Source organism: Diadema antillarum, unplaced genomic scaffold (assembly GCF_040938485.1).
Source record: "Diadema antillarum isolate AM-2024a unplaced genomic scaffold, OU_Dant_1.0 seq00001459_RagTag, whole genome shotgun sequence".
Taxonomy (NCBI): Eukaryota; Metazoa; Echinodermata; class Echinoidea; order Diadematoida; family Diadematidae; genus Diadema; species Diadema antillarum.
The window spans coordinates 533,536-560,317 of record NW_027272204.1 but is presented as its reverse complement, the minus strand read 5'-3'; the positions used below and the strand labels follow the sequence as shown (position 1 = coordinate 560,317).

Here is a 26,782-nt window from a genome sequence, read left to right as displayed (position 1 = left end):
CTGCGTCTGGCTTCACAGATCCTGTCAGGAGGAGGAGAGCGATAACGGCAAAAACATAAAATACTCCTCCGAACAGACGGATTCTATGATCTATGGTGTGACAGGAGTTGAGCTCCGTCTATATAGTCTCGGAAAACAAAGCGGGCAGCTGCTCGTTGAACCTGTTCCAATCGATTGGTAGAGTTACCAGATAAAGGAAAAGCTCAGTTAGTTAACCATGTTGTAATTTTGGTGAAGAAATTGCTTTTTTCAGGAAGGAAAAACAGGACACCCCCAACGGAACATTTCATTAAAAGTTTTATTGAGCAGGATAAGTTAGAATAAGAAAAGTCAGCAGTTATACGTAATACGTTGTGATTACATTTGCAAAAATGGGAAAACTGGAAAAAGAATTGAGAATTTGTTTTGCTTTTGTTTAATAGAGTAGGGCCTAATGCACCAGGAAATGCCTTTTCCACGCACTCGTATTGAAATATGTTTAATAATGTATGTCAGGTGTTATATGTGTTTTAGTAGTTTTTCAGGTTTTGTTGTGAGGGGGGATTTGGAAGGGGGAGGGGAATGGGGTAGGGTAGTAAGAGGGAGAATGGACGGGGGTAAGGGTGGTCGGGGTGGTTTGTATTTGTTTGTTTGTGGGTGTTTTTTTTTAAGAATAAACTTCAATCTATGGATATTGATATTTAAAGTTGGATTGAATGAATGTTGAAAAGAAGGTATTTTTGGATTAGTGATTTATTTAATAAAATTTGTAATGTGATGAAGGAATAAAATCAAAAAGAGAATGAGGGATTAGTAGTGTAAAAATAGTTTTAAAAAAAGATGAATTAGAGTGTATCAAAATGTATTAATTGATGTTAAGTTTCGGTATAAATTTCGTTTCCATTGATGAAAATGATTATGAAACTGGTGCCGAGAGTTTTGTATAAATTTGTTTGTACATTGTGATTTCCATTGATGAAAAACAAAAAAAAACTTCATTAGGCTTCTCCTCAAACTCAGGTGTGGGCGCCACGGACTTCATGTCCCCCTCCCTGGCCTCTCCCCCCCCCCCCCCCCCCGCCCGCGGTTTTTTTTTTTTTTTTTTTTTTTTAAGACGGCACAGATTGGGGCATGGCGCGTATTAAACATATGGGGAAAACGTTGGATTAGGGTTAGGGTTGGGATTTGGGTTAGGGTTAGGGTTAGGGTTAGGGTTAGGGTTAGGGTTAGGGTTTGATGGTTAGATTTAGCAGGGCTCCACACTAACTTTTTAATTTGGTGGCCCGATGGGGCCACCAAAATCATCAATTTCAAATTTTGGGTGGCCCGAGAGAAAAATTTGGTGGCCCCAAAAAACAATAAAGAACATTAAAATTCCTTATTTTTGATAAGTCAAATATTTACGTTTTATCATAGTAAGAACTGGAAGCTGGACATGTCTACTCATAAATAAACCTCAACAAACTCGCAACACTCACTCTCAGGCACTCATTCAGTCCTTTTCATCCATCCTTTAAACAAATTTGACTGCTGAATGGTAAGACTAAGTATGAATATTCATTGACAGGCACATGGGTTGCAACATCTTAACATAAATAAATGACACTTTTCAAAAAAATTTGGTGGCCCGCGAGGCGGGCCACCAAATTTGCCCTTTTTTTAAATTTGGTGGCCCGACTTTCATTTTTGGTGGCCCCGGGCCACCGGGCCACCGTTAGTGTCGAGCCCTGGATTTAGGATTAGGATTAGGGTCCCCAATGTTAGGGTTTGGGTCCCCAATCTGTGCCGTCTAAAAAAAACACGCCCCCCCCCCCCCCCCCCCCCCCCCCCCCCCCCCCCCCCCACCCACCCTTACCACCACGGGCACCGTGTGTGTAATGTCGAGTATGCGCACAGCGTGGCGCCGCGGATGGTTGGTATTCCTTGCGACGAGCTCGAGAGAAAGTCGTAGAATCCAGAGTTCTTAAATAACCGCAGAACAGCCCTGAAAGCAATATGTCGAACACTTTAAAACAACTCGAGGATTTGAAAAGGAAGCGGAACGATTTAAAGGCGAAATTACTGCGTCGCAGGGAAATTGCTTCAATAAGTATCGGCAGCGCAGGCAAGTGGACTTTTGTGTAGTCCCGGATATTGAAAATGTTGTATGTAATCACTTGTGGGATAGCATTGTTGTTGTTGTCACCGTACGGTAAATTTTACACGATGTCCCGATGATGTGTAACGTTAAACTTTAGTCTTTTTGGTTGTACATGTAATGATGAATTCGGTTTCACTCAACACCCTCAAATATGGCGAGAGAAAGGTGATTTGGTTGTCAAGAGAATTCGGATAGCGTGATGTAGGTGTGAAGCACTTTTGGAAAGTGAAACATACAGTATTTTACACTCTACAACATGACAACGTGTAGAGTACTGCTACTGTACTGTACTAACGGAGGCTAGCGTATTGCTATATAGCCTATGGTATACTTGACCGAAAGATCGGTCTGTATCTGTCCGTCGGGGAATGTTCCGCGGAGACTACGTCTGGCTTCACGGATCCCCTCCGTATACAGACCGAAGTCAATGATTGCGGCTCCTGTATGGAGAAGTCGCGCACAGATCAAACGTTACGATAAACCAAATTTCAGACAGCTTTTTTTACATTCAAACAAGTTTGACATGACCTGACACATTATGCAGCAATATTTGGGATAAATTTCTCACATTGTGCCGTCGAAATACTCACATAAACTCGGTTATAACGCAGAAATATTATCGATATCGCAACATCGCCGTTCGGAAGCAGTAAGTCGCCATTTTGAATTTGTAAGGCAATCACATGCGAGGTACGTGTTTTAGTAAAACAAACACTAAAACACGTACCTCGCATGTGATTGGCTAATATATTCATAATGTATGTTTCTGCAGTTTGAACGTGATGACGCAACAGGCTGTGTTTTACGTTGAAAATTCTACTAAAATGTTGGATTATATCATTAATCTGGTGAGTGTAATGTATTCGTAAAAAGCTAATTTCATTATACAAGCTTAAATTTGCCAACCTAGGGCCATGAATTAGATGCAATCGAGAAGGGTGAGGTACCTCACCCAATTTTCCCATAGAGACAGTGGTTAAGAACATCCACACAGCAATGGGTACTGATACCTTCCGTCTGTCTACGGAGGACAGCGTTAATGGCAAAATATAAAAGAGTCCTCCGGACAGACGGATCTTTCTGTCTAATGGTATACTAGCCCGACCAGACGCTGTTCCTACGCTGTGCGAATACAGGTAAAACCGTGGATATTTCCGTGCTACTAATTTTCGCGCTAGGCTGGGTGAGAAGAGTTTGGCGTGTTTTTAAATCCACGGAATCAAGACATCACGCACAGGAACATATATTATGGCAAGCAAAAATATTCGTGTGCTTTTATTTTCGCGCTAGTTTTTGGTTGCGCGAAATGCGAGAAAATTTCAACACTGCGAAAATTTCCACTTACAGTACGTACCTACGTACAGCGACTGGGCTGTGTACTGTATAGTTAATGCTATACATACAAAATGCAACATATATAGTAAAATTAATTCAATCATGGTAATTTGAGTAATGTTTTCTATTCAGCATTGATTTTAATTGTTTGTTTGTTTTTAATCTGAAGTATGGGGCCTGGATTTTCCCCTTTTTTGGGGGGGGGGGCTGATTCCGAAAGAGAGTAACATGATTAAAAGAAAGAAAGAAAGCAGACAGACTGGAAATTAAAATTTAGTAGGCTGTAGAAATGTCTTATACTGGGATAGTACCTGGTAATTTAACAAAATGTTTTCTATTCAGCATTGATTTAATTGTTGTTTTTTCAAATCTGAAGTTATGGGGCCTGGATTTTCCCCCTTTTTTTTTGGGGGGGGGGGGTTAATTTTGAAAGAAACTAACATGATTAAAAGAAAAAAAAGGCAGACAGACTGGAAATTAAAATTTTTGAACCTAACGTTTACCCAAACACTACACAGTAACACATTGATACCCTGTTTAACATTTACCAGTACCCTTTTGTAGTTTTATAACACTATTGGTCTATGAAGTATGACCAAGTAACACTTGACCAAAAGATTGGCCTGTATCTTGTTGTCCGGGGGATATGTTCCATGGAAACTACATCTGGCTTCACGGATCCTCTCCGAGGAGAGCGGTACAAGTAAAAAAAAAATGTGATATAAAAAACTCCTCCAAACAGATGGATTTTTCTGTCTAATTGAACACATAACCTACCATAACACTAAACACAAGAGTATATAAAGAAAGCTGCCCATTATTTGAGTATTTTGACCATACGACTGTCTATTCAACTGCCGGCTACGAGTAAAGTAAAACCCATGCCTCTGCACGCATTCAATGTTTGTTGTCCCCGCCGAACGAGTTCGAGCAGGGGACTATGAAACGGGCTCCGTACGTGTGTGTGTCCGTCCGTGTGTCCGTGTGTCCGTGTGTCCGTCCGTGTGTCCGTCCGTGTGTGCGTCCGTGTGTGATCAAAATGTTCAAAATGCTACTCCTTCGCCATTTCTAAACCGATTTTGATTCTGTTTGCTTTATATGATAGCACTACATGGGAGCTTTGAAACTTGTATACAGAATTTCAATTGTGACCTTTGACCTTGACCTTTGACCTATATTGTACATCTTGCTTCAAAATGCTACTCCTTCGCCATTTCTAACCCGATTTTGATTCCGTTTGCTTTATATGATGGCACTAGGTGAGGGCTTCAAAACTTCTACACAGAATTTTGACCTTTGACTTCTTTGACCTTTGACCTTGATTTTTGACCTATATTGTACATTTTGCTACAAAATGCTACTCCTTCGCCATTTGTAACCCAATTTCAATTCCGTTTGCTTTAAGTGATGGCACTAGGTGAGGGCTTCAAAACTTCTACACAGAATTTTGACCTTTGACTTCTTTGACCTTTGACCTTGATTTTTGACCTATATTGTACATTGGCTACAAAATGCTACTCCTTCGCCATTTCTAACCCGATTTTGATTCCGTTTGCTTTATGTGATGGCACTAGGTGAGGGCTTCAAAACTTCTACACAGAATTTTGACCTTTGACTTCTTTGACCTTTGACCTTGATTTTTTACCTATATTGTACATTTTGCTACAAAATGCTACTCCTTTGCCATTTGTAACCCAATTTCAATTCCGTTTGCTTTAAGTGATGGCACTAGGTGAGGGCTTCAAAACTTCTACACAGAATTTTGACCTTTGACTTCTTTGACCTTTGACCTTGATTTTTTTACCTATATTGTACATTGGCTACAAAATGCTACTCCTTTGCCATTTCTAACCCGATTTCGATTCCGTTTGCTTTATGTGATGGCACTAGGTGAGGGCTTCAAAACTTCTACATAGAATTTTGACCTTTGACTTCTTTGACCTTTGACCTTCATCTTTTTACCCATATTGTACATTTTGCTACTAAATGCTACCTCCGGCGGGGACATATATTACGCACCGCGTAATTTCTACTTTTCCTTGTTACTACTGGCTACTGCTAAAGAGTTCCTAGACTGGGTATCATAGGTTTGGTTTAAATGCCATTTTACAAATTATAACATGGTCATGTATAACTATAACTTTATAGCATTGCCATAAATGATACAATATTTAGTACCACGTTTCAGAGCACTTTTATGATGTTGCGGTGTTGTTGTTTTTTTCAATCATTCCTTTTTTTTAATGGAGTGTACATGTACAATGTATATTGGAACCCTCTCCAAACTGTTGTCAAAATTGTCATTTATATGTTAAAATTTTGAATCAATTCTAGACTTGAGACCATGCTTTGATCTACTAGTACATCATGTATGTCCCCAGATAGCACATCATCAAGTTCTGTGGAGCTGAATACAGCCAGTCTACCATCTACCTCTGCTGCAGCAGTGAGCTCTCAGACCACAAGCGTCACCGTCCCACAGGTCACATCGACGTCGGCCATTTTGGGCATCAAGCCGGAAGATGAAGCTATGCTCGATACAAGTTCAAATGTGTGTACAGCATGCTCTAAGCTCGGTCTATCCGTTTTATCTATGTGCATAGTTTTTGAATTGTACATGCCTTCTGTTTTTATGCCTCCGCCAACGAAGTGGCCGGAGGCATTATGTTTTCGGGTCGTCCGTCCGTCCGTCCGTCCGTCCGTACGTCTGTACGTCCGTCCCGTTTTGTTTTTGTCGATTACTCAAGAACCGTGTGGTGGTTTTACATCAAACTTGGTATGAGGGTATATCCTGGGGGGATAATACTTTGTTTGGATTTTAGGGTCACGGGGTCAAAGGTCAAAGGTCACAGGTTATTTTGTGAAAAAAAAGGTTGAAAATTCATGTTTTTCTCCATATCTTGCAAATGGTTCAAGGTATCTTCATGGAACTTAGTATATATGCTTGTTTCAATGGGCAGTGATTATCTAGGGAAGTTGGGGGTCATGGTTCAAAGGTCAGGGGGTCAAAGGTCAAGGTCAACTCCTCAAAATATCACTACTTTCCTTATATTTATGCAATGCCTGAAGGTTTTTTTTTTTAACTTGATGTATACATGTATTACCCAATACATATTCTTTGGGAAGTTTCTTGCCAAAAGGTCAAAGGTCAAAAGGTCGAAGGTCTAGGGAAGTTGTGGGTCATGGTTCAAAGTTCAGGGGGTGAAAGGTCAAGGTCAACTCCTCAAAATATCACTACTTTCCTTATATTTATGCAATGCCTGAAGGTTTTTTTTTTTTAACTTGATGTATACATGTATTACCCCATATTCTGTGGGAAGTTTCTTGCCAAAAGGTCAAAGGTCAAAAGGTCAAAGGTCAAGTGAAAGTGCTGAATAGCACTGTTTCCTCCATATCTCAAAAGTAACTCAAGGTATCATCATGAAACTTACATATTTGTGCATGTTCAACCTAACAGTGATTCTCTTTGGAACTGTGAGGTCAAAGGTCAAAGGCCAGGTTTAGATAATGCTATTTTCCCATTTGATACTGAAATTATACTTTTTCTCAATACCTTGAAAATTACTCAATGCATAAACTTATAAAAGGGTCAAAAGTCAAGTAAAAATCATCAGTTCCCCAAATACCTGCACTCTGACAATTTAATCATTCATCCATTTGAACCTAGTTCTAGGAAAGTGAACATTCAGCACATTCACTATGTTTTCGTATGCCCCTTCTTTGAAAAGGAAAGGCAGTTATATTTAAGCAATCATTATTTGGTTAAACGTCCTTGCTCATTTACACATGTCCAGATTATTTTCATGTTCGCATTTAGGACAGCTTAAAAGATTAGTGTTATTTGTGAGGCTGATCATGTCATATTTTGCAAATTTGCAGAAGCCTGAACAAGTTGAGTGTACTGTAGTCAAGAAAGAAAATATTGTAACTCGTAGTGGTAGAGAAATTAAGCATCCAGTGATACTCGATCTCTAGTACATATTTTGTAGTTGTATGTCACGATTGTTTGGTCGTATGGTTCATACGATTAGTTAACTTTGCTTGCCAATTTGTATATATCACTGTATATATGTTTAGTAGGTATAGACTATTTTATATACATCATTGTAATACATCACAAACATGTATTCTTTGATATTGTTATAACCATATCTTGTATTTATGTGTTGTACTCTCATACCCCGGAATGGGGTCGGAAGAGTCGAATAAAATCTAAAATCTAAAATCTAAATCTTGCCAATTGTGTGACACTGTCATCAGATCACACATTGTCAAGACATTGTACTATAGACCTATTAGGAGAACCATGCATTATGGCGGAGGCATATCAGTCGCCGTAGCGATATATCTAGTTTTTTGTTTTTTTTTAATACTTGAAAGACTAGTTGCTTATCTCAAATTGTATTCAAATATATCCTGCTTCTGATATTGCCTGATAATGTACAGCTGTCCAGAGTTGTATGGATTGAGTGAATGCAGCAATATTAGTAGAACACATCAGGAAGTTTGAAGAAGATTGGACAATCCACTGAAAGCTTATGAATTTCCTGAGTTTCAGTGCCACCATCACTGGATAAGAAGACTGCAAGTTCAATGATTAGTGACATTGCTGCAGAACAGTGATTTAAAGAAAATATAGAGAGAATTCCACAATTTCTTTTTTTTTGTATGAAAGGTGCGCTTTCCTTCAACTTGGCATCGGCATATGATGAAGGTAATATATCATTCCCCCTGCTTTCTGAAAGAAGTTATTAAAGTGCTCTGTCATTATGCTATAATTATGAAAATATTCTGAAATCTCTTTTAATTTTCTTCATACAGCGGTCGTGCAGTGACATCACAAACTGTAGTGATTTTCTCGTCCAGCAGTGATGGCGCTGGAAGTTTCAAAATTCATAGCTTTTAAACAGATTGTCCTGTTTTTCTCAAACTTCACTGATGTGACAGTGTTCTTCTGGTATTGTTGCATTCACTCAATCTACATATTGGGTATCATTCCCATTTTATCAATTTACTTTAAACCTGACCCAACATATGTGTACTGATATACCTATATCATATATTCCTGTATAAGAAGAGTAAATATTCATGAAGTGTTGTCACACTGTTGGTGCCTGCTAGTAGATGCAACTTTGAGAGTAGAATGAAAGTTCGCATATTTCATATTCAAGGCACCGTACATCAACATCATTAGAAAGCATTTGACATTTCCTCCTGTGTTGCTTGAGACCAATGCAACACAGCCTCAAGCAAATGCTACACCATTTTTTTTCTTATTATATTGCAGCATTTATTTGATAATTGATCTAAACAACAAATGGGCAATTCCGCGGTTAGTAACGTTACATTTGAACAAATTTAGATATTTGTTTTTTCTACTAAATTACAATTTATTCATTTTAAGTCAAAATTATGTCAAAAACATGTTCATCCCTCCCAGGTTTATGATACAGAAAAGAATGAATGCAATCCAAGAAATATTAGAATTGCTATGGCAACTAAAAGGGCTGGTTAGTAACGTTACGAAAAAAGGACATGACAAAAAAATCAATGTCTTGTAACAAAAAGTGTGCAAAAATTCAAGTTACTTCAAACAAAGTGTTGCATAAATTTCAATTATTGCATCATGACAAATGTTTACACAATGTTTTTTAGCAGTTCGACCAATAATTTCTTAGCTAGACCCCCAAAAGCATGGTTAGTAACGTTACAGTTAGTAACGTTACATTTGTCCGGAGTAATTCCGCAGGTCATTTCACCCTTTTGTAACTGACAAAATGTCACATGACTTCTGGAGTATTTAAATGTATTCATCTTTTACCCTTTAGCAAAACTTTGAGGAAAATATTTCAAAGGAACCCACTGTAATTTGCATTTAAGTGAATTTTAGCATCCCCAGTCCCACATGTACATTTTAAATGATGGTTTTAGATCTCGCGAAATCAATAAATACGAAAAATAAAATCTACTGAATTTGAAAGACCTTAATGATTGGTGAACATCCATGGCATTAGTTGATACCTAGATTAAAGAGTAAGGTAAAGAGGCACATTTCTTTTATCCATGTCATGTCCACCTAACTGCGGAATTGCCCAAATGTATGTGCTCTCCCAATGGGTTGTGCTTCGTTCTGTGTTTGTGGTTGGATGTTATTGCTGTCATGTCAGAGAATCAAAGCATCTAGACATCTAGTTCTCAGTATCATGAAAATAAGTCTTGCCACACCAGTACGTAACTATGCATGTATTTTTTACCCCGTTGAGGACGAGTCCCAAGTATATGCATGTTGTAGCAAAATCAGTCCGTCCTCAACAGGTTAAAAGTATTTTTTCTTCCTTTTCTTTTTCCCCACATTTGTTATCAATAGTTACCTTTCATTGTTTTCACCATTGCTAGTATTGTTACTATTGTTAACGTCTAAAGTGTGTGTCATATTTTTTGACAGATTTCAACAACTTCAAGTAGCCAAGTGACCACTTCTGTTCCAGAGTCTAGGAAGAGAAAAAGAGAAGAGTAAGTGTCTGTACTTATCACAAAAACTTACCTGTAGAATCATCAGAAGCATCCACAAATGGAGATGGACAGGGTAGCAATAGAAAATTATTAGCTTTTCATACAAGCATACTTTGATTTTTGCCAATATTTTCTGCTTTGTCAATTTTAACTGTGTATGATATGTATTTATTACATTGTGCAGTATATATGTTCTTATGCTATAATGATATTTTACCTGTATTGTTACTTGATTATTTTAAATTAGATAAAGAAAATCATAATTATTGCACAAGAAATTGTAGAAATTTTTACTTACCTCAGATTCGAACATCCTCCTACAAAAAGTCAATATTTTTTCAAGGCCCTCAAATCTGGAATTCTATCCACTCTGATGTGAAATGTAAGAAGACGGTAAAAAGTCTTAAGAAAGTTTACAAGCTTATTTTACATGAAAGGTATTCTGGAAGTAATCAATATCATTCTGAATTGATAAGAGACTAGCATGATAGGGGTGTAATTGTGAAAATGGCATCTTGTGTATTAATGTGCTGGTGTATGTTTTTGTCTGTGTATGCATGTGTGTGAGCGAGTGTGTGCCGATGTTTTTTGTCAGTTATAGTTTATAGAAAGAAGAGACATAACGCTGTATTTACTTTCCTGAGGTTAGTTTTAAATAAGGCCCATTGCCTTCTCATTAACCCCTTCACTTGATAACTGGTTGTTTGTTCACTTGTTATGCCTCCGCCACGTAGTGGTGCCGGAGGCATTATGTTTTCGGGTTGTCCGTCCGTCCGTCCGTACGTCCGTACGTACGTCTGTACGTCCGTACGTCCGTACGTACGTCCGTCCGCTTTCGTTTACGCGATAAATTGAGTAATATTTACTGGAATTTTACCAAACTTGGTCCAAGTATGAAGTATGATGGGGCAATGATTTGATTAGATTTTAGGTGAAATCGGCTAAAGGTCAAAGGTCAAGGTAAAATCATGAAATTTATCCGTTTACGTGATAACTCAAGACTGTGTGGAGCAAATTTCACCAAACTTTGTTGGAGGATGATGTATGATGGGACAATTACTTGATTAGTTTTTCAGTGAAATCGGACAGAGGTCAAAGGTCAAAGATCAAGGTCAAATCCTAAAATTTATCTGTTTACGTGATAACTCAAAACTGGATGAAGCAGCTTTCACCAAACTTGGTCCAAGGATGATGTATGATGGGACAATTAGTTGAGTAGATTTTAGTGACATTGACAAGAGGTCAAAGGTCAAAAGGTCAAGGTCAAATGCTAAAAATGTTGCTATTTCCCCCATATCTATGCAGTGCCCGCAGTTATTTTTTTGAAACTTAGTGTAGACATGTACTACTGCATAAAGATTCTCCAGAGAGAGTTTCATGTCATAAGGTCAAAGGTCAAAAGGTCAAAGTTTAGGTGAAAATGTTGCAATATCACTTTTCTCACAAATGGTTCAATGTATCTTCATGGAACTTGGTACATATGCATGTACTGACTGGCAGGGATTATCTAGGGAATTTAGGGGTCATGGGTCAATAGTCAGGGGGTCAAAGGTCAAGGTCAACTCTTCAAAATGTTACTATTTCCCTCATATACTAGTATATGGAATGATTGCATTATTAGTTTTAAAATTTAATATATGTACATGTATTACTTAATGGAGATTCTCTTGGAAATTTCCAGCCAGATGGTCAAAGGTCAAAGGTAAAGGGTCAAAGGTTAGGTTTGAATGAAAAAATATATATATTTTGTACTGTAATTACACTCTTTCTTCATACCTTGAAAATTATACTCATATGCATAAACTTATAATAAGGTCGGTCAGAAGTCAAGTAAAAATTTTCAATTCCCCAAATATGTGTACATATTGTACCTGCACTCTTTAATAGACAATTATAGCAAACCCAGTTTGTGGAAAGTGAACATTCAAGATATTTCTGATAAACCTGTTATTTCGATATTTTGCCAGTTATGTGAAACTGTCATCACACATTGTGAAAACATTGTACTATACACCTATTGGGAGAATCATGCATTATAGCGGAGGCATCAGTCGCCGTAGCGACATTTCTAGTTTGTGTATTTGTTTGTTTGTTTGTTTTGTCACAATGTTATGTTATACTTGTCATACTATTGTCACATTTTTATGTATGCATATTTTAATAAGTGAAAATAAATGAAATAAAAAAAAAATTGAATTAATTTCTGCTCTAACATTCTGGTCCGTATCCGCCTCTGCAGATCTGAGTCAGACCAAACTGTGAGCAGTGTCACTGTGGCTGTCGCGCTTACCACCAAGGTTGCTGCCACAACCAAGCCGAGCAATGACGACAGTGATCTGAGTCTGGAGAACCTTCTCTCATCGACATCATTTAAAGAGCAGGAGGTAAGTAGACACCACTCATATTATTTGAATGCTAGAACACAGAAGTATTTTCTAAGCTATTGATATGCTCTACTTTGTTTGACTTGCATGCATTTGAAGACCGGGCCCCTTTTCATAAATAGTTGATATGATAGCAACTCTTACTGGAATGGCAATTGTCATGGTAATAACAAGAATCCAGCTTCCTGATTGGCTGTTGCTATTGGCAGTTACCATTCGAGCAAGAGTTGCTATCCTAACATCTTATGAAGTGGGGCCCAGCGTGCAATTATTGATTGTTCAAATGACTGCAAATCTTAACCCATTGTAACAAAACTGTTGTAAAGCTAGATATTACCCACTATACATAATCCAACTTGCTTTTATGTTATGTTCTAAGTTCCCTTGGATGTTTATAGATGTTCTTTCACTGCAACATTAAAAAAAAAAAAACTGTTCATGCGTTTTCCATGACATTGGTCACTACAACTCTGTGTCTTGTGTTGTTTTTCTCAGATTACCTTCATCTGCTCATGCACAGCTTGTAAATCAGAATTGGCTTATTATGGGGGGTCTTGTAATTGCCATTTATGAACTCACAACAGTGATGCTTGCAAGGTTTATTTGTTTGTTTACAGATTTCAGGAAGCAAGCAGTGGTAAACTCTGATCCATAAGTAACTCTACAATGAATGTTCATAAACTTGATTATCAAGGAGAAGCTATAATTGTGTTTACTCAACTCCCATTGATTTCATTAGAATCCATGTTTTGGAAACCGTAAGCTGGCTCAAGTGTAGCAAGAGTGTGACTCGATACTTTAGAATCATTGACATATGCAGGAGCTTTGTAGCATACAGTATATTGGAGGATATTAAATTTGTGAATCTAGTATGGTGCCTTCTACATACATCTGGGAACAAACTGTCTCTTGAAATTAAGCTGATTGTGTTTCCCCTATGTAAATGATTCCACATTACTGTGATGATAAAGAAAGAGAGAAAAAACATTCCTCGGTGTGTAACTATGCACACAAATGGCATAGTAGATTATTCAGGTCATATTTCGGTTCAATAAGAGTGCTTTAGGTTTTTTGGGTTTTTTTTTTTTTTTTTTTTTGGAAAAAAGGTGATAGCAATGAGAAATGACTTCAGCTACATTGCCCATATCATTACAATCATAGATATAGAAAGCTTGTTTATCGGATTTATGATTTTTCATTAATTCTTACGACTCATCGTCTGATATAATTAATGCATTCTTCAAAGACAGGAGATGAAAATTTGATGCAGTTTTTCAAATGCACACATAAAATCCTTTGTAAAGCATCACTTGCTATGACTTAATGTGGGAAAGCACAGCATTTTTTTATATAGGCGTTAACATCGGAAAGATGCTATTATGTGATGTACACTACATGTATATATCAACATTTGTCAACTCTAGTGCCTAAATCATGTACTATGCTATTTCTTGACAAGAGAGGGCAGCATGACACAAAGCGTGTTGGTAATGATGGAGGTTTTCATATCAAAATGCATGATGGGCTTTGCCAGCTCTTTGTAGGATATGTTATCCATCTCTTAGTCTTTAGTTTCATCTCCCAGCAAAAGCACCAAGCAGAAGAGAGAAAGCCTTACAAATAATGTTACTAGCTATGTAGTGAGAGAATGGAGTGCATGGATGTACTTAGCAACTTCCTCAACTTTTTTTGTTTTTGTTTTTTTTTGAGCAGATTTTTGCAAAGGACATCATCATAGGGGAAAATCAATGACCAACAATGTCATGTATATTGTCTGTCTTCAAATGGGAAGCTATATGAGAGGGATTTGCAAAATTTTGAGTATGAGCAGTGCATGATGTTGATCATTGCCACAATGAATTATCCCGTAAGTGGGTATCATTCCAAAGTGATATTTTTACCGGCTGTGACATTTATGTGTTGTTTTGTTTGGATTGTTTTATTTTATTTTTTTTTATCCAGAGCAAAAAGATGGGACATGAAATTCATGATCTCTTGAACTTTGCAAAGTTTCGAGTATGAGCAGTTCATGATATTGGTCATTTTCACACAATGCAATGAATTACGATATCTCTTAGGCGGCTATTATTCCAAAGCGATATATTTGCCAAATGTGACATATATGTGTTGTTTTGCTGGGATTGATTGTTTTTTATCCAGAGCAAAGAAATGGGGCAAGAAATTCACGATCTCTTGAGCATGCCAACAGCCAAGGAGAAGTCAGTCGCAGAGGCATTCAAGTCCAAAGGAGGTAAAAGTCGTAGTCAAGAACATCGGGTGTAATAAACTGTGAGGTTCAGAAGCTATAACAGTACTGCTTACTAGCTGGAGAATCTTCTGTGATTGATGTAACCCCTTTAGCACCAAGAGGTTGCTCTCAGTGCCTATCCCTACTCACCGAAGCAGTGGAGATTACCACTAGATTGCATCGGTTAAGATGAAATTGATTGTGTATTTTTTTTTAATTTTTTTTAAAGAGCTTGCAGAGTATAGGGAAACGGATGATGTGGACCAGGCAAAGAAAGCCCCACCCCTTTTTCACATACCTGCACTCCACACAGGTGCACTTAACACGTACAAACCCTCATGAGGGTGGCCAGGGGAGGTTCTTTGAGTTTTGAGAGGAACAGCCACTTATGTTTCAGTGGAAAAAGTGGTAGGGTTAGATGTCACAGGGACAGTATGAAATTTGGATGTTAACTTTTCAAAAACAAAAACAAAAAACAGCAGGCACAGAGAAGGGAATTATAGTTCTCACTTTATTCTGTAGACTTTTTTTTTTTTCATGATATGAAATACAGTCAAACCTGTCTATAGCAGCCACCCAAGGGAGAACAAAAAGTGGCCTTTATAGGCAGTGTTCTTTACATTGTTTTTCTCTCGGGGGAGTTTTCTTTTAGTGGCTGTAGATGGCAGGTGGCCACTATAGACATATGGACGCTAAGGCAGGTTTGACTGTATATTGATTTCAGTTGGAAGCCTGTGCTATTAATTTCCTAAAACTCTTTCCATCTGAATGCCATTAGAGCAGATGTATTGTAGTATTGAATTGGTTTTACATCCATAATAGCTCTTTGCAACACATCCTCAACACTTCTAAAGTGCTAGCTATTGTAATTGTATGAAGGGAGAGGCAGAAATTGCAAGAAACAGATATTTGCTCAAAAGTCATTTAGACCACACATTTCCTCCTTCTTTAATACTACCTGTCTCATTCTTGCAGCATCTGTGCAGGAATTCTGTTCTCACGGAACGAGAGAAGAGTGCAACAAGGTCTCTGGTTCTACGGAGTGCAACAAGGTTTGTCCACAGCAGTCACTATGAGCCATGATATGTTTTGTCCTCATACTTGCGTGAAAGAAGGCAAAGCACACATTTTTTTATATGTGCTTGGGTATTCACCGTGTGAATTAAAAAAAAAAAATGGCACATGTAATAAGTGACTGACATTTTGTCAAAATTAAGGCTTAAATGCGCAAAGAATTTAACAGAAAAAAATGACTGCTCATCCAATAAACCTATTTCTTAGTGTTCTAAATGTTTCTGGTAAATATAAATACACATGTATAGTCTTCCTCTTCCCCCCCCCCCCCCCCCCCCCGCAAACTTTGGACGTAAGACAAGTGAGTGCAACAGATATACAACAATCTTAGAGCTCACTGTGTCATTACTACACTCAAATAGAGGCATTTGAAGTCAAAGTAAAAAATTCCTGGGAAAAGCTGCATGCAAATTTGACACAGAGGCCAAAGGAAGATAGATTTCATGAAGCAGCTGTGTGTGCCATTTTGTGTACTTGTGACTTTAAATTATATGCTGCATTTCAAACAGTAAACTAACCTAGCTGGAAACGGCACAAAGTCACACTTGATGTCATCAACCTCCGGAAGTTCTGATGATAATAACAGGATACACTGTATTTTATTCGTCTTTCAAGAAATCTATGATATTAAGCCATGATAGGTGATAATGGAATATACAATTTTGTCTCTCAAAGTATCATGAATTATACTATTGTTACAATTAGGCTGCCTCATCAAGATACAAACCTGTAAACATGCATATCATTTTCATGAAATTCTATGTATTATTTCTTGTCTGTCTTGTTCACTTTGACAGCTCCATTTCAGAAGAATCATCAATAAACACACAGATGGTAAGTTTAGCGTAGCAGTGTAGTAGCCCAAATGTTTTCATGCCAGCAATATCCCCCTACAGGGTTACTTGACCAATGTACAAGTTGTACCTAATGCGATGAAAAATTGGATATCTACCCTAAAGTAAAGTTCTCTATCAAATTTTCTATTTTCTATCAGTATTCATCCACTGTGGGAGGGCTGAGTGTTCACCTGATGCTTCACTCTGTTGTGCTGTTTTCATTAATTCATGCTTGTGAAATCAAGCATCTACAGTACAGAGGTGTCTCTTGAAAGAAACCAAAAACTAATGTTGTGTATGTGCTGTAAAATAGAGATCTATCTGTCAAAGATATTTACCTGTCCACAATCCTGAAGTTGTGCTTTGCTTCATTTTTTTTCCCTTCCCCCCACAAGGTTACTACACGGGAAGCCCACAAAAAAAAATTTATAGTAGCTGGCTGTTCAGACTTAAAAAACAAACAAACAAACAAACAAACAGATAAAAAGACAAAAACAGGCATATGTAACAATTATGCAATTCAATTCAATTCAAATAATTTTATTTCCGTATAAAGTAATGCAAGGTAAAGATATGGTAGGTAGAAATGCCCTATGAGACCAAACGCATAGTTACACAGTTCAAAATTAGCTGTTTTTGACTTACAATTGTCAAACATAGTGCTTTAGTATATACTGGTATGTATATTTATATGTGCTTGTGGATGTGTGTAGTCTTTATAAATACATTTCATTTATTTCTTATTCTTTTTTGTCATTTAACAGAATCACTTGGAGACTGCTCATTCCTCAATACATGCTTTCACATGGATACCTGCAAAGTGAGTTATAATTTTTCACCTATCGCTTGCAGAAATGAGGTTAATTGTATGGGCAGCTATCATATATTTGAAGTAACAGGTAAATGTCAGGATGATTTTTTTTTTCCTTACATAGTTACATGTACTTGCTGAGGGAAGTGATGGAAATTATAGTTGTGTAATATTTAAAAAAAGAAAGAAAAAAAAATCGTGCAGCAAAGCTAAGAATTCCCAAAGTAATATAGTTGTACTTGCAGTTAATAGCACGAGTCAAATGATATTAAAAAAAGATATTGCCTTCCATCAAACAAATTCACTGCATATTGTAATCCAAAGTAGTACACAAATAGTCCTCCTGCTTTCCCTCTGCACAGAAACTATACAGCTTGGCAGTGCTTGTGCCCACACGATGAAGAGTTTTAAGTAGCCAAAAAATAGTTGTGTTAACATCAGTACGTGGATATGTTTTTTTATCATCTTCAAGCTAATGGTTGGAAGTTCATGTGCTACCGTTCTCTGCTTGTAATTGCTTTTGGAAACATCCATGCAGTATGTTCACTATGAGGTGGAGGAGCCCAGCAAGCCTGAGGGCGGTGAGAAGCCGGCCGGACCGGTGGCGCTGCAGCGGATGAACAGCAAGCTAGGGCCCAGTGTCATGACCCCTCCACAGGTGACCTACATATGTACTGCTTGTAGTCTCTGTCAAAGTCTCGGGGTAGAAAATACAAATTTCTGCACAATGAGAAAAGAAAAGCTTTGATCATACATGTACTTAGCTCCTCACTATATGCCATTATGACTGCATAGTAAATAATGATTGTACAAATGAGTCACATTGCAAAAAGAATTGTGATACTGTTCATGCAAATGTGTAGTCAAATCCACACGTCTGGATTGTACAATGTCAAACTTGAAAGGGGATTGCCTGCCTTACTATATTTTTCAGCAGCCTTCAATAGTGGATATCCAGGCCACAATTAATTTTCCTGTATACGAGAAGTGATTTAATGACATCACACAATAATTATCCCCTTTACACCACCCAAGATATATATAAAATGTGCACCTAAATGAGGGGACTTTGAAATGAAATACTCTCTCTCTCATCTCGGCAGTGGGTGCAGTGCGACCTGCGATACCTGGACTTCGAGGTCCTGGGCAAGTTTGCGGTGATCATGGCCGACCCACCCTGGGACATCCACATGGAGCTTCCCTACGGCACCATGCAGGACGACGAGATGAGGAAGCTCAACGTCCCCATCATGCAGGACGAGGGTTTTGTCTTCCTCTGGGTCACAGGCAGGTCAGTCACAGAGAGAGAGAGAGAGAGAGAGTAGCAGAGAGATATATATACCTGGTGGTATGGAGAGAGCAGCTTTTGTTGTTGGGGTTGCCTTCGTTCGAACTTTTCATTATGTTTATTTCTTTTCAACAAAGAGTGACAATGTACAAACATATCATGAGAAAAGAATAGTAATATGGAACTAAAGATACATATTCTCAATACGTCAAAATATCATATAAATACCATGAATTGAGGGAGAAATGAATAAAGCTTTAAGAGTTATTTTCTGCATCATGTTGAAAATGGACAGGGAAGCTGAAAAGCAGAGCTTATAATCTGCTTTCCCTTCAAAATCAATATCAATAATGTGCGAAAATGTAACCATGTATGGGTAGACAGAAGTATGAATATAAAGTTACTAAAACACATCAAAGACTAACAACAGAACTAAAGCCTTGCAAAGCCCTTCACAAGGTCACCTTCTTGCAGCAAAGAATGGGGTTGGGAAGGAATCATGAGTTGACTTCGAAACAGGTCATTTTGGACTATAGGATAAGAAATGGCAGATGAGAGGTAATACAATCTCACAAAAGAAAAAAGACAAGAAAGTAAACCCTATTATTACTTTTACGGGTAAAAACATGAGAGTAAAATCTGTGGTGATTGATTTTCCAACTCTTTCAGTCACGCCAGGTTGTCTGGGAGGCCTCAACGTACAAAAGAGTGAAAAACCGACAAGGCATGAAGTATTCAGTCTTGCGAGATGTGAATGTTAGAGTCTCATGACTTCTGGCTGTTCCATCACACTTCTGCCTAATGAGGTTTTATGTATGTTGGTAGCCTATCATTTAGAACAATTTGTAGACATTTTCACCAGTAGTATCCATTTTAACACACACACACAAATGAAATTATACTTGGGCATCAGATTTAAATGGTGGTCAAAAGCCTGTGAGAGAGGCTACAGTGTGATTTGTGCATTTGTTTGTTTTACATTCGACAGCTTGGTTTTGTTTTCGTTTTTAGTTTAAATACTGATCTGTGACTTCCAGACCCACCATACACATGTCATAAATGTGCCTCAGTCCTGGTTTTGTCATGTAGATCAAAAGTGCACCAAAAACTGGTTGCTTACATAAAATATGACTGAGTTGCAAAAGTCATTTTGCTGTTCCTCAGGGATATTTGTATGATAAATAGCTTGTTTGTCATCATAGTCTTAGTGTGAAAAAAAAAACACCCAGAAGCATTCAAGGAGGAGTGTTATTTTGTGTTTTGAGGCTACTGATTTGCAGTGCTGCAGATGACATATGTCATCTCTTCAGGGTAAGTTTTCCTAAGAAGTTGAGGTATGTGTACGGAGGCCAGCAGTGGAGTCCACATCATGCATCCATATCTCTCCATGTTTGTGTTATTGCCCTTGAAGTTCAAAAAGGAAAATAAAACTGGACAGACTTGGATAAGAATTCTACCCTCCTCAGCATCATGGGGGACCTGTTTCATCTCCCACTAGCTGTACTGTGTGGAGACCATCATATGGCAGCAGAAAATTCTCTTCCTGTATCTCCTCTTCTTCCCCCTCTTCTTCCTCCTCATCCCCTCTTCCTCCTCTTCCCTCCTCCTCCCCTTCCCCCTCGCCTTCCTCCTCCGCTTCCTCCTCCGCTTCTTCCTCCTGTAGTCCTCCCCCTCCTCTGCCCCCTCCTCCTCTCTCCCCTCCTCCCCATCCCCTCCTCCTTCCCTCCTCCCTCCCCTCCTCCCCTCTTCCTCCCTCCCCCTCCTCCTGCTGCTGCTCCTCCCCTCCCCTCCTCCTCCTTTAATCCTCCTCCCTCTCCTCCTTCCCTTCTTGTTATCTCCTCTTCCCCTCCATTGCTTCCTCCTCCCCTTCCCCTCATCCTCCTCCTCCTCCTCCCCCTCCTCCTCCCCCTCCTCTTCCTCCTCCTCTTCCTCCTCCTCTTCTTCCTCCTCCTCCTCCTCCTCCTCTTCCTCCTCCTCCTTCTCCCCCCTCCTCCTCCTGCTCCTGCTTCCGCTCCTGCTTATCCTCCCATCCTCCTCCTCTTTCCCCTCTTCTTCCTTTTCCTCTTCCTCCTCCCCCTTCTTCTCCTCCTCCTCCTATATGTGTACTTTCTCCTGCTCCTGCTTCTGCTCCCCTACCTTTCCTCCTCCGCCAGCTCTCCTCTCAAGATCTCCCCTTTCATGCATGGCCTTGATGCAGTATACTCTTTGCGGCAAGGTGTTGCGCAGCTGTTGGGCTCAACTTCGAAAGATGACTGCAAAGTGAACTCTGACCGCTAGAACAAGTTCATATCAGCAATCTAGGGATTCTGTGTTCAGGTGTCTGTGTGTCTTTTCTCTGTAATTTTTCTCCCCCTTTCCACCTCTGTTCCCTGTGAAGGCAACCACGAGGATAATATACGGCCGTAAAGTCAATACCCAGATGTAAAATACTTGGATATATCTAACAGAGCTGTTTCAAATCTCTTCCCTTGTTTCACCGAGCATTAAATCACATAGCCAGGAAGGTGTAGACAATATGAGTTATTGAAGACCATTATTTCTTTTCCTCTTGAAGCCTGACTCAATATTTCACTTAGTCAAAGATAAATTTTCAAAGTGTAATCTAGCGCATCAGTATTACCAAACAATGACTTCAAAGCTAGTCCAAATTTCAAGGATTTCTGTGACTTTGTTTGGATTTTGCTAGTCTTGATTATCAAGGTTACATTTGAAAAAATGTAGGCCAGTATTTAGAACTCGGGTAATCTAACATCTCTTTAGTCATGTACTGTACACTGTCATTTTTGTGATGGTTTTATTTTCACAAATTTTGATAGCAAATAGGCTCTTGATTGTGAAAATATTGAAAAAAAAAAGAAGCAAACATTGACCATGCACACACTGTCCAAGGCCAGCTCACTTGGATTGCAATATCAAGTAACTACCAGTCATATTATGGCCCTGATGCCATGCTGTTAGACCCCTGCTTAAATCCCTGTAATACGAATAGTCTTTACAAGAGATGCAATCTTGTTTCTAGCAATTTTTAAAACAAAACAGTTTGTTGAGAATTCACACTTCCTTTGGAATTATCATGATAATGAGAAGGAAAAAAATAGCTGGGTTTTTTACGTTGACTTCGAGCAACTATTAACAATGATTGCAGGATACAGAGCTACAGTGCGTCACATAACCCTTTCCATACTGAATTCTGAAATCTCCATAGACTTGATACACAAGCCACCAGGTTCCCATATGGAACGAGTTAATACGTCAATGTGTGTACATACACACTGCACTGGTTGTGACACAACACAACTACTGTTGCATTCAATGCAATGTTTCCATGCATCACAGCAATTTTTTCTTTTCTTTCTGCCAAGCTCTGAGCGCATGCTGAGGGAGAAGGGACACTTTCGCTGATCCTCAAAAGTACCGTCAACTAGACCTAGTTTCGTATGCATGCAAACTGTGTTGCGGCATCAGCAAACACAGATTTTCCCCATTGCAACTGCCAACCCACTGCTTTTTAGTGTATGTGAGTTATCAAGCGTCTTTGAGAATACTCACTAGAAGAGGTTCAGTAATTCACAAACCAGTGCTGTAAAAGTGCAGAAGCTCAATTTAGCATACAGAATTAGTAGAAAAAGGCTTTCTTTAGATATTGTCCAAACACAACTTTCATTACCTACATTGTACCTATACTTGCTGTGCTTTTTCACACCCTATTCTTGCCCCCCCCCCCATCAAAAGCAAATAAACAAAACAAGACAAACAAAACGACAAAATAATCCCCTTTTCCTCAGAGCTGACAATTGCAACAAAGCACTTTGCAGTAAAATTGTCTATATCCACTTTTCCATGTGAGAATAATTTTGAAAGGATGACGGGCAGAAAGTGGATAGGAAAAGAGAGACAAATGTGTTTCCTTATTAACATATTAACATTCATGACATCATTCAAGCGTGAAGGCACTGGAGTTCCGTGTAAAATTTTTACTGCTCCCCTACCCATTATCAAAGTCAGTTAACCGTAACATTACTATCTGTCAAGATTCCATGTGGCAGATAACTATATCTTTCCCTCTCTGTCTCTCTCTCTCTCTCTCACACACACACACACACACACACACACACACACACTGCATCTGTGCCAAAACATAATTCATAGGCCAACCTTGAAAATGTCAGTACCCTTGACCCCTGACTAAATTCCCATAAGCTCCTTGTTTATGCTGCAGGTGTCTCAGTGCTGTCAAACCGTGCCAACCCCCATCCCTAGAAGACCATGCTCTTCTCATTAGGCAGGAGAGGAATGCATGGGCCAAGAACATGCCCCAATGGAGAACCTCTGACTTGGAGGTCGTTACCGGGTCAAGTGCCCGACCTTTAACCCCCCTAGAGAAGTGGTACAATTAGCAGTGTGGTGTTTGAAGGAGGAGGAAATTTGAAGCACCTGCAAGCAGACACCTTAAGTCCACCTGGTGTCGCCCGACTCCACGGGCCAAGGAGTCCCCAGGGCTGGGTAATCCTCAGAAGAATGTTGTCCCACTTGAACTCTCTTCCCCCCTCCACTCCCGGGTGGAAGACAGTAAATCCTGTTTGCGGTTGACATTAATAGCGGATTGAGAGAAGTTGCTCGTGTGACGTGACTGGAGGGCTCGGTGAGCTGCCACACACTGTGTTTTAAAGATTTCTGGCCTCTTTATGTGGTTTTTGTTTCCTCCTTTTGTTGTCCCCGCCGAACGAGTTCGAGTAGGGGACTATGAAACGGGCTCCGTACGTGTGTGTGTCCGTGTGTCCGTCCGTCCGTCCGTCCGTCCGTCCGTCCGTGTGTGCGTCCGTGTGTGCGTCCGTGTGTGATCAAAATCTTTAATTTGCTACTTCTCTGTCATTTATGAGCCAATTTTGATTCTGTTTGCTTTATATGATAGCACTACATGCGAGCTTTGAAACTTCTACACAGAATTTCAGTCGTGACCTTTGACCTTGACCTTTGACCTATATTGTACATTTTGCTACAAAATGCTACTCCTTCGCCATTTCTAACCCGATTTCGATTCCGTTTGCTTTATGTGATGGCACTAGGTGAGGGCTTCAAAACTTCTACACAGAATTTTGACCTTTGACTTCTTTGACCTTTGACCTTGATTTTTGACCTGTATTGTACATTTTGCTACAAAATGCTACTCCTTCGCCATTTCTAACCCGATTTCGATTCCGTTTGCTTTATGTGATGGCACTAGGTGAGGGCTTCAAAACTTCTACACAGAATTTTGACCTTTGACTTCTTTGACCTTTGACCTTGATTTTTTGACCTGTATTGTACATTTTGCTACAAAATGCTACTCCTTTGCCATTTTTAACCCGATTTCGATTCCGTTTGCTTTATATGATGGCACTAGTTGAGGGCTTCAAAACTTCTACACAGAATTTTGACCTTTGGTTGGCTTCTTTGACCTTTGACCTTGATTTTTGACCTATATTGTGCATTTTGCTACAAAATGCTACTCCTTCGCCATTTCTAACCCGATTTCGATTCCGTTTGCTTTATGTGATAGCACTAGGTGAGGGCTTCAAAACTTGTACACAGAATTTGACCTTTGTCTTCTTTGACCTTTGACCTTGATTTTTGACCTATATTGTACATTGGCTACAAAATGCTACTCCTTCGCCATTTCTAACCCAATTTCGATTCCATTTGCTTTATGTGATGGCACTAGGTGAGGGCTTCAAAACTTCTACACAGAATTTTGACCTTTGACTTCTTTGACCTTTGACCTTGATTTTTTACCTATATTGCACATTTTCTTACAAAATGCTACTTCCGTCGGGGACATATATTACGCACCGCGTAATTTCTACTTTTCCTTGTTCTCATTTTCATCATGTGCCCTGTTTAGCACAAAACTTGAGAGGTTAAATGTCTATCGCTAGTTATTTGTACACCAATGCCATCTTTAGTATGTTTTCCTTCACGTGTGCTGTGTTAAATCACATGTTTAATGTATAGGGAGCTGGGAGGTGATATGCTGCTTGGATTTCAGAGTAGATAATTGAGCTACATACCATGATGACAGTTTAGTGTACTTGTTGCAATGTATCCAGACAGGTGTTTATTTTTTGTTCAAATATCCAATTGCCTCCCAATGTGAGCAGAGCAGGATCTGAGGTGCCATATTCCACATAATGTTTAGGATGTTTAGGCTGGCTGGATGTTAGCATAACTGTGCGTCCAGAATCTCATTTCGAAGCATTTCATGGTATAGTGAGGTACCTGCACCTCGTCAGGGGCCCGAATACCGTCACCCCGCTTAAAATTGTTTTAAGCCCACTAAACAAAAATTTATGCCCGGGACTGTGTTCAGTACGCTTGAAACTATGGAGGGCTACCACAACCACGCAAATTGTGGTGAAAACCGAACATTTTTTCGCGAAAATCTGAAATTTAATCGGAATACATGTTATAAGTATCACCACTGTCCCCGCACGCATCTTTTACGTGTATGTCTATGGGAGTATCACGGTCACCCGCACACGTCTTTTACGTGCTTTGTCTATGGGAGCGCGGGTGACGAGTTGCGGGCCCCTTCCTTAGCGCGTAACTTTTTCGCATCGTTCGCGTTTGACGACGATAGCTGCAAATTTTCGATATCGATCAGTGAACTTGTGATTCCATTGGAATTTTCAGCATTTTTACTGTATGTGAGTTGGATTTCAAAGAATTTCAGTGGCGAAATGTGATTCAAATATGCGCAAACATTAACTATGACGAGGTGCGGGTCACCCAAGTATATTGCTTTCAAATCTGTTTCTCTGACTATTTTTGGGCTTTCACTCGAGTCCTTTCCAGAAAAGCTGCATTGCCAGTGAGTCTAATGACTTTCTGGTCTCAATGCAAGTCATAATGGTGTGTGATTTTTGAAGGGTTGTGATGTCACGTAATGCAGAGTTCTTCATAGCTCATGAACATTCTGTAGGATGCTTCTACATGTAGTGGTATCATTTGTGTGTCCTTGCTCCCTTTTCTTACTTACCCGTCTTAGGCCGAGCAGGTTTGTCGAGATTGCAGCATCGATTTTGAGGTTCTTAATTAAATTTCCTGCATTGCTGTTGCCTCTTGGGGCAGTATTGTGTAGAAAGTGACTTATTGAAGGGGGGGGGGAGGGCTGAGAATGTACCATCCAAATCATTGCAAGTGTTCATGCGTGAAATTCCAGAACGTTCCTTATTATGCAAACAAACAAAACCACCATTTGTTACGTTATATGGCTTCAGAGTGTGGGATGAGATCTAAAAACTGTCAATGATATATAGGGTAGGTTTGAATATGTTCTTTTTTATTTACTGTATTGCAAGTGTGTGCGTGGGTAGGAAAGAGGAAAAGTTACAGAAGTACAAAAAAACAAAACAAATATGAATGGAGATACAGATAGCAAGAAAGAGAGAAAATGATCAATCTAAAAATAGCTAACCACTCTTTTAGGTAGTTAATGCATAGTTCTCCAGGGCAGATAAGACATCCATTAAATGTGAAGCCATTTTGCGAACCATCCAATCAGTGCACTCCAAGATATGGTATGAGCCCCATCAACCAATTGAGGGGCGCGTCCAGGTGTCGTACGAGATGCAAACCAGCCAAAAGACACATCGCCCCAGCCCCCCTCCACCACCCATTCATACATGCTCATGTTGCAGAACCCCAGTTTGCAACTTTTACGAGCTTGTTCAAAGAGAGATGCGCTGAAAGCATCATTACTCAACCATGATTGTGGTTTAGGCTGGAGAGGAGGTAAAACAAGGTTGCCATGATAACAATCTCCGGAATGCCAGTCCCACTCTTCCGTTGAGCACATCCAAAGTGGGTTTGGTGGCTTCCACCTCATCCACATTCGGGTCAAAAGTTGGGTGGATTCTTTATAGGTCATGACCTAAAGATCTTGTATTGGTAAATGCAGAGGGCAAAGTGAATTAAAAGAAAGCTGTATGTAATAACAAAAACAAAGCAAAAAAGATTATAACAAGATAGTGATCATAAAGTATGACTAACCTTGTACTAAAACTGCAATCTTCCACGGTGACTGTTGTTTTTGAAGGTTCATTTTAGACATGACCATGCATAGTTCAGTATATCTTTACTTGTTGTTTGTACTTTTGGAGTTTTGAGCTCAGACAAGGTGGAAAAACATATTAGGT

General features: G+C 39.2%; 1 protein-coding gene across 1 annotated transcript in view; it reads left to right on the top strand.

The window, feature by feature from the left end:
• The first annotated feature begins 1,887 nt into the window (after positions 1-1,887).
• LOC139709710 (N(6)-adenosine-methyltransferase catalytic subunit METTL3-like) overlaps positions 1,888-26,782 on the top strand; it is a 58,567-nt gene continuing 33,672 nt past the window's right edge. The window contains exons 1-10 of the mRNA XM_071621666.1: positions 1,888-2,083; positions 5,836-6,005; positions 9,900-9,967; positions 12,207-12,351; positions 14,512-14,602; positions 15,575-15,651; positions 16,471-16,507; positions 17,274-17,329; positions 17,859-17,978; positions 18,424-18,611. Coding sequence (XP_071477767.1) covers positions 1,975-2,083; positions 5,836-6,005; positions 9,900-9,967; positions 12,207-12,351; positions 14,512-14,602; positions 15,575-15,651; positions 16,471-16,507; positions 17,274-17,329; positions 17,859-17,978; positions 18,424-18,611 — 1,061 coding nt within the window. The 5' untranslated portion in view covers positions 1,888-1,974. The remainder of the gene's footprint in view (positions 2,084-5,835; positions 6,006-9,899; positions 9,968-12,206; positions 12,352-14,511; positions 14,603-15,574; positions 15,652-16,470; positions 16,508-17,273; positions 17,330-17,858; positions 17,979-18,423; positions 18,612-26,782) is intronic.